The sequence below is a fragment of the Prunus dulcis genome, chromosome 1 (assembly GCF_902201215.1).
Source record: "Prunus dulcis chromosome 1, ALMONDv2, whole genome shotgun sequence".
NCBI lineage: Eukaryota > Viridiplantae > Streptophyta > Magnoliopsida > Rosales > Rosaceae > Prunus > Prunus dulcis.
The window spans coordinates 18,617,570-18,625,672 of record NC_047650.1 but is presented as its reverse complement, the minus strand read 5'-3'; the positions used below and the strand labels follow the sequence as shown (position 1 = coordinate 18,625,672).

Below are 8,103 nucleotides of genomic sequence, written 5' to 3'. Positions count from 1 at the left end.
ATGAAACGCACTTTCAAATTGAAAAAACGTGATAAATTATTGCTATACTTTGAACAAGCAACGAAATCTTATGGTATCGTTGAATTTGATCGTCATTTTCGCAAGATCAAGGGAAATGATGAGGTTTCTCAATATCTTGAAAGTGCAGGATTACACAAGTGGTCTAGAGCTCACATGGATGGACGTCGATACAATGTAATGACAACAAACATTGCGGAGTCAATCAACCCAGTCCTTCGATTCGCAAGGATGCTACCAATGGTGCATTTGATTGATGAAATCATCAATTTGCTTGTGAAATGGTTCAGTAAACGTTGTGATTTCGCTTTGAAATGTTCATCAACATTGTGCCCTGACTTTGGCGAAAAGAAGCTGAGACGTAGGTTGGAATGTGCTTCAAGGATGAATGTCGTGAAACTGAATCACGTAGAGTATAATGTCGTGGACGGTGATATGGACGGCCACGTACATTTGACGAATAACACTTGCAGTTGTAAGAAGTTTCAGCTTGAGCAACTACCTTGCAAGCATGTAGTTGCAGTTTGCCGTTTCTTGAAACTAAATGTATACTCCATGGCTTCTCGTTATTACACTCAAAATACATGGTTGGATGCTTATTCAGATACCATCTACCCGGTACAGCCTCAAGAGTTGTGGGTTATTCCTGAAGATGTCCAAAGTAGAGTTGTGCATCCTCCCAATGCAAAGGTCATGCCAGGCCGACGAAATAAGCTAAGGATTCTGTCGCAAGGAGAAGATATCCTAAGGAGAAAATGCTTAAGGTGCAGTGGCATAGGCCACAATAAAAGCACCTGTAAAAACAATGTTGCACTACCTAATGTTGGACATACATTATGAATTGTGTTGGTTTGTTATAGGGTGTGAATTTGAATTGTATTTGTGTTGGGTTTGATGTTCTGTGGATTGTGAATTCTGTTAAATTTTCATAATTTGGTATGTATTGCTTATTCTATGTGCTACATTGTTGTTAAAATCTGTCATTTTTGGGCCTATATTGTGTATTCAAATTTTCTGATTCAGTGGGTCGAATCGGGGATGGGTATGCCATTCTCATCCTCATCCCCACCTTCATTCATGAAATACAGACTTTTTTAAAAAAAAAAAAAAAAGGATATACGAAGGCAATACACTAGCAATATACAAGCAATAAAGGGCTATACAATGGCAATACACATACTCCTATAAATTTATCCCAACACAGACTTGAAAAAAAAAAGAAGAAGATAATACAGTAACAATACAGAAGCAATAAAGGGCTATACAATGGCAATACACATACTCCTATAAATTTATTCCAACACAGACTTGAAAAAAAAAAAAAAGATATACTGGAGCAGTATAGTAGCAATACACACAAGCAATAAAAGGCTATACAATGACAATACACAAGCAATAAAAGGCTATACAATGGCAATATACAAACTCCATACTCCCCCTATAAATTTATTCCAACAGACTTGAAGAAAAAAAAAGATATACGAGGGCAATACAGTATCAATACACAAGCAATAAAAGGCTATACAACGACAATACAAAAACTTCATAATCCCCTATAAATTTATTCCAACATACTTTTTAAAAAAAAAGGATATACGGGGTCAATACACAAGCAATAAAGGGCTATACATGTGCAATACATATGCAATACATATCAGTCATGGCATTTGCCAATTAAATCACTGATTTGGTTACATTTGTATTTTTTTTCTTCTTTGCAAGGGGAACGATAAAACCATGGAAACTAGAGATTGACAAATTTATTTCTAACTTGACTTTCATAAATTGATGAACTAACAATGTTATCTCATTACATCTTAAGATATACATAAGAAAGTTGACAAAAAACAAAAAATTTACATCTTCTCTTGGTCGGGAATTTTAACACATTAGCAAAATTCAAAGACATCTCCTCTTAGAACCGAATTTAAGCTGAAAGTTAGCAATTTTGTCCCCAAGAGAACACTGCCACTTGAAACAAGACAATCTTCCATCTGTATAAAACGGATCAAAAATGCATATTAGAAGCAAATCATTCAATCACAATGGAAACAAAAACATAACATTCAATCACAACTAAAACCAATTGCAAAACAGAAACCAATTCCAAAATTCATAACCAAAACCAATACCAAAACAGATTCAGAAACCAATACCAAAACAAGTTCAGACATATTTACATGCACTACAAGTATCATACACATACATTTACATGCACTACAACAAATAGAGTGGATAAATGTAAAACTACAGTATGATATACATTTTTTAATAGAAGAAAGAAAAAAAAAATTATGATATACATCTTTTAAGAGCTGAGCCTGAAGTTTGCTGAGTTATATATACCTCTGAGAAATCTATCAGTGATTTCTCCAGTGAAGGATGACCTTCAAGAATCCTATCTTCATACAGATTGTTGGCTTTTTTAAATGACCCAATTCTTCATATAGCAAACTTTCACAAGATAGTACCATTGCAAAATTAAAGTTCACATTCACTAAATTGCAATATAAAAGTTATTATAAACATGGGTGAAGTGAATGTGTCTCTTGGCAGGCGAATAAAAATACGAATAAGGAACATCAATAGTGCATTTGGCATTGTTCAAACAGTTAAAGAAGCACAATCTCAGAGAAGAAGAAGAGCAAGACAATGGAACTGGATAAATGCAAGAGCTGTCAAACCTTCAAGTTTTCCAAGAACCTTTTTCACGGCACCAACACAATCTTGGCATGATACCCACCTTGAGGACTATAGACTGCACCAAAAACATATCCAAGATTGAATTACGAAAAATAGAGAAAACTAAGATCCAACATATGCCAACTTTACAATATCAAACTTATGTTAAAATATTGGCATTCTCATAAAACTTACAAACTCCACAGTCACTTTTGGAGATATCCTCCACCTCAAGACATAATCAATTTATGTAGTTCATTCAAAAAATCACATCAAAAAATCACATCCCAAAATAGAACAAACAAATTCAGACCATTGAACCAAATAACTGTGTTTCTTCAATTGTTTTTTGTCAGAATAAAAACCTAACTCAGTAATCAAATTCAATAAGAAAAAGAAAATCTTCAAAATCATTGTAGATTGGACAAGCTTCAAGCATAATATTCCTTAAGACAAACTGAGAAATATTTGTTGCACAATCTCAAAATTTTAGTTCAAAAAGTTCTTGTATAATCCCACTGAAATAACATTCTCTACACAAGCTGAAAATATTAATTGTAAACAAAGAGAGTAAAATTTTAAATTAAACCCACAATTATGTTTCAACAAATGTCTGTACAATCTCACCCAAATTTGACTTGGAAGGACTTGAACTCACATCAAGCACCAAAAATTCAAACCCTGATATGAAATTGAAATAAGGAAAAGAAAACCCAAATGTGTAGGAGAAAAGCCAATTTGTCTACCTGAGACGCCATCTCTAGGCATGGAGGTCAAAAGAGGTGACTGAGAGTGAGAGATGGAGGTGGAAAGGTCGTCGTCGCCGATGTGGGTTAGGGTTTCTGAGGAGGTGACAGTGACTGTCGTCGATGTGGGTGTGAGCAAGAAAGATATAGAAGAGAGGAGAGGAGGGCTGTGAGATCGAGAAATTGTGAAAGTGGATTTGAGAGAGCTCAGAACGACTAAACAAAAGTGAAAGATGGGTAATAGGTTGTCAATAGGGAGTTTTTATAAGGGGCATTTGTGATTGGGTTTCAAAATAAGGATATTAGTGAATAAATTAGGTGAGCCAGGGGTAAAGCCGCCAATTTCCCTTGAGTTTTTTGAATCATTACGCGTTCATTTGATTCTCAACACCCTTCCGCTTTCATATGGACCTTTTAAATCTCTTATAACACACATAAGGACAAATGGTCAATCAATGAATAGTTGAAGACATATGGTCAATAATGTGTATGAGAAAATGAGGCTTGAGGAAGAAAATCTAAAGGGCTTGTCTGGTAACGTTTTAGGAGAATGTTTTTTGAGAATATTTTCAAAGAATGAAAATGAGAAAATGAATTTGCATTTTCAGAATTTGAGATTGCATCTGGTAGATAATTGGAAAACATATTCAGAAAATAAAAACAGTGAAAACGTGTCTAATAGTACAATTTGAGAATAATGATATTGAGTTATTTTTCAAGTGTATTTTTGCTAATGTTGGTTTATAAAAGAATAACTAAAACAATAAGAAAATTATAATGTGAAAAAACCTAGAATTGTTATTTTTCTTTGATAAAAAAAGAAAAAAAGAAAAGAAAAAAAGAAAAGCAAAAACCTAGAATTATCTTTAATAATAAATGAAAATGATGAATAAATTTTGGTGGTTAATTGATAAATTGAACAAGTATGCATCTAAGAATAATTATTTATCCAAACAAATTATAATTTTTTTCAAAATAAATACAGATTATCCCTCAACCTATCCCTAAAAGGATCACCCTAAGAGTAGGAACGGTGGACACTTTTCTGAAAAGTGCATGACCAAAGAACTCATAAAAGGGTGCAATACATGAATATAGCCCTGAAATATACCTTAGAGAAAGGTTGATTCATGTGTAAAGTATTGTGTTATGAGCTGAGGTGTCTGTAATACTCTGAATATTAAGAGATCATTTATGTATCGCCCAAGATAAGAATCATGGCAACTTTCAAGCGTATGTCCTTAAGTATTTTGGAAAAATGTAGGGACAATGATTCTAATGATATAGAGATATCAAAGTCAAAGTCAAAAGTGTATATCAATTTAGATACAAGATCAAAGCTGACGACCGAGATCATCTTATAGATGAAGAAATCAGATACTTGGAAAAGTTAGTTCCAAAACTATATAGTCAATATCACCGAACAAGAGGTTACCGAGTGTTTTGGAAAGGAAAGGGTTCACTTATGAACCAAGATTGGTTCCAACCATAACATTAATAGTGCCATCACATTGATTGTAACACTTTGTTCCGACTAATTATTTTATTTTGTGAAGTTACATTTTTGCCCTTGAAGTAAGGTATTTTTGTTACTTTTTGTTCGGAAGTTGCGCCATCGCGTAGAGCTCGCTCTCACGAGTTCGTAGACACGTAGTGGGCTCAAATCAGAATTTTAACTAGGAAGTTATGGTCAATGGAAGTGCAGCGGCACAACCAAAATTTTTAGAGAAGTCAAAATTAAAAAACCCAAGGTCATACTCTCCCACACCTACCTCTTTTATTTCCCACTATGGTCAGATTCCATTTAGGGCCAGTTTGACATTGCTGTGCTGTGAAAATAATCGCTGTCAGATTTGCTGTGAGAGAAAGCAGTTTGGCGTTTGATAAATTTTTTGTTATAAGTGTTGTTGGTATTGATTTTACTCATAATTAGAAAATGATTGCCGCATAATCATTAAACCCAGTGCCTCTTCGAAAATGATTCCGGCATAATGAGAAAATGAAAGCACCTCATTAGCTGCTTTCCATTATAGCTTTCTCTGACAACAATTTTTAATAATAAGTGATTTTCTCACAGTTTACCAAGCGGGTTGGGCTTCTCAAAATTTTTTAAAAATCACTTATCACCCCAAATAAGCAATGCCAAACTGGCATTTAGTAAATCCCACACAAATTATTGTCTCCTATTCCTAAACAATTGTCTCCCAACTTTTCACAGTATTCCAAACCTATCGGACTTGTTCATAGGTCTCAAACGTTATTCTCCATAACTCAAAGCTAAATATTTTCTTCTTAAAGGTTGTTCATCTGGTTGTCTAGTAGAACATATCCAAAAATTTGCCAAATCAATGAAATATAACCACCTCAAAACCCAGTCGTAAGATGAACAACTCATCTATGCCTAGTACTCTGTGTTATGCACGGATTTGGCTTTGCATGCGAGTTTCTATTGCTCTTTTCACCTATTTTCCTTCCAAAAGTTGTTTCTAAGATCGAGAGCTACAACATATCCAAACGGAAAAACCATTGGGGTTCTCTAACCATCTAAGATCGTGTTCAAGGTGAGACTAGTCATCTCTTGCTTTATGTCTGTTGTTTCCACACTAGTGTCAAATTAGTCACTCTTGCATGTCGCTTTACCGTGATCTAATGACATATTTTCCTTCATGAAAGTTGTGTATCTATGTCTTGGCTATAATATATCAAAATGGAAGCTTCACTCAAAAAGTATAACCATCCCAACATTCTGTAGGAGTGTAAACCTGTTCATCCTTATCTGCTGTGTTGATGTGGGCTTGGATACTATCTTGCATGCTGATTTCCCTTGTTCAGATGAGAAAGGTTCCTTGACGAAAGTTGTTTAGCATTCTATTCTTTACAACATATCCACATTTGGTAGTCATGCAGCAAGTTTAGTCCTCTCGGAAAGTGGTACAAACTGAAACAAGATTCTTGTTTCCAAGTGTTGTTTTGGTGGTTGTCCTCCTTGGGAGATGAATTGCAAATTTCTTACCAATTCAGAGGATATAGGTACTCAAGCTCTATGTACCCAGAAAGCGGGACCCTTTCAGGGTTAAGCAGCTTTGGACTCGTTTTAAATAATCATTATTTTTCAAAATGGAAATGCATGCATAAATGAGATTTGATTGAGAACTTGGTTTATTGGGATTATGGGATTTGATATATGTTTTATCTATGGCTTTACAATATCTTATGCGATTACTAGAACTTATTGTTAGTTACAGAGTATATGGACTTTGGTTCGGATTATGATGTTATCCGGATGTGTATGGTTGTGAGTATTGTGAATTGGAAAATATGGAATTCAGATATGAATATTGAAATATTGGTTCTTGTTACATGAGTTATCGAACACGCAGTAACTCTTTGGAGATATGTTCGGATCTGGGCACCTTTGACGGGTGTGCTGTAGAGCTCTTGACGTGGGTGTCTGCGTGCATAAGATGGGATTCAGCTGCACATGTATTGAGGATTCTACCGTGCAGGTCTAGAGAGCAATAGTCACCCTGTTAGACTGCTCGTCCCTAGTCACATGGCATAATCCTCAATACACATGTGATGAGGGACGAGCAATCCAACAGAGGGAAGACGAAAGCTAGCTCCTTGAAGCTACTAATCGACCTGGATGGCACAGTATGGAACCAATCCTGGGCTACTCCTTATAAGGTCATTGCAAACACCTTGCACATTAGGGCATCTTTGGCCTTGTAGATAATCATAACACTTTTGAAGTGCTCCAAATGGCTCTTGGGGTCGGAATCCCCTTTGAAGTGTGTGAAAGAAGGCATTGAGAATAGCTTTGGTGGAGCTGCTTGCTCAATCTCAGTGGTGAACAGTGAGGAGTTCACTTGGTCTACCTCTGTACACAGAGCATCTTTGAAATCCCCTCCAATCTTCAAGTCTCGAAGTCGGTCATTCATGAGCTTCTTGACATCTTCTTCCCATATAGTATGCGGTTCACGTCGTTGTCTTCCATGATGCGGCTGTCACTGGTTTACCTCCTCGTTGTCTCTAAGGAGCAGATCCCCTCGACTATCCTGCTTGCGCGGCGTGTTGGTGGACTAAGCTTGCAAGGAACATTCGGTAGCTTGTTGTCATCAGTTGGCTCTTCAAGACCGAGTAGGTGAACATCTTTTGTAATAACCCAAAACAAAATATCCTTAATTAACTATTAATTTATTCTAGAAGAAAGACGATTTTGCCCTCACATTATTTAATAGGGAAAAAGTTGACTTTTTGACCGAGAAGGAATTTGGCAATTTCACTTACGTCGTTGCGTAGAGCACGACGAAACGAGTCCGTAGACATGGAGTAGACTCGAATCGGAGTTGTAACGAAGAAAATACGGTCAAAATACCGTGAAGGGCAAAACGATAATTTGGACAGAAGTCAGATTTTTATCCCTTTCCTCTCTCTCTCTCTCCTAAGTTTCTCTCTCCTCCCCCGCGACAGCCCGCGCCCCCCCTTCCCCTTCCGATCAACACAGCCACCACCACAGGCCGTCCCGACCTATGGCGTTGGTACCATCAGAACTGGCTCACCCCCGCCGTCGCATCCCGACCCGTCTTCGCCCACGGGCCGCCAGGAGCTCGCCGGAAACAGGAGAAAACCGACCGGTTTTCCCCTGATTTTCAGA

At 36.7% G+C, this 8,103-nt stretch overlaps 1 protein-coding gene and 1 long non-coding RNA gene across 2 annotated transcripts; one reads left to right on the top strand and one right to left on the bottom strand.

Annotated features, from left to right (window-relative positions):
* On the top strand, nt 1-858 carry LOC117615743. The gene has a single exon (XM_034344886.1). It carries the CDS (start codon nt 1-3, stop codon nt 856-858), a length of 858 nt encoding a protein of 285 aa, XP_034200777.1.
* A 1,004-nt stretch (nt 859-1,862) lies between these two features.
* On the bottom strand, nt 1,863-3,610 carry LOC117615183. Its single transcript, XR_004583970.1, has 3 exons — nt 3,447-3,610; nt 2,703-2,776; nt 1,863-2,012 (listed from the first exon to the last, which is right to left on the bottom strand). It is a non-coding gene; the product is annotated as an uncharacterized LOC117615183 (long non-coding RNA).
* Between the last annotated feature and the right edge of the window lie 4,493 nt (nt 3,611-8,103).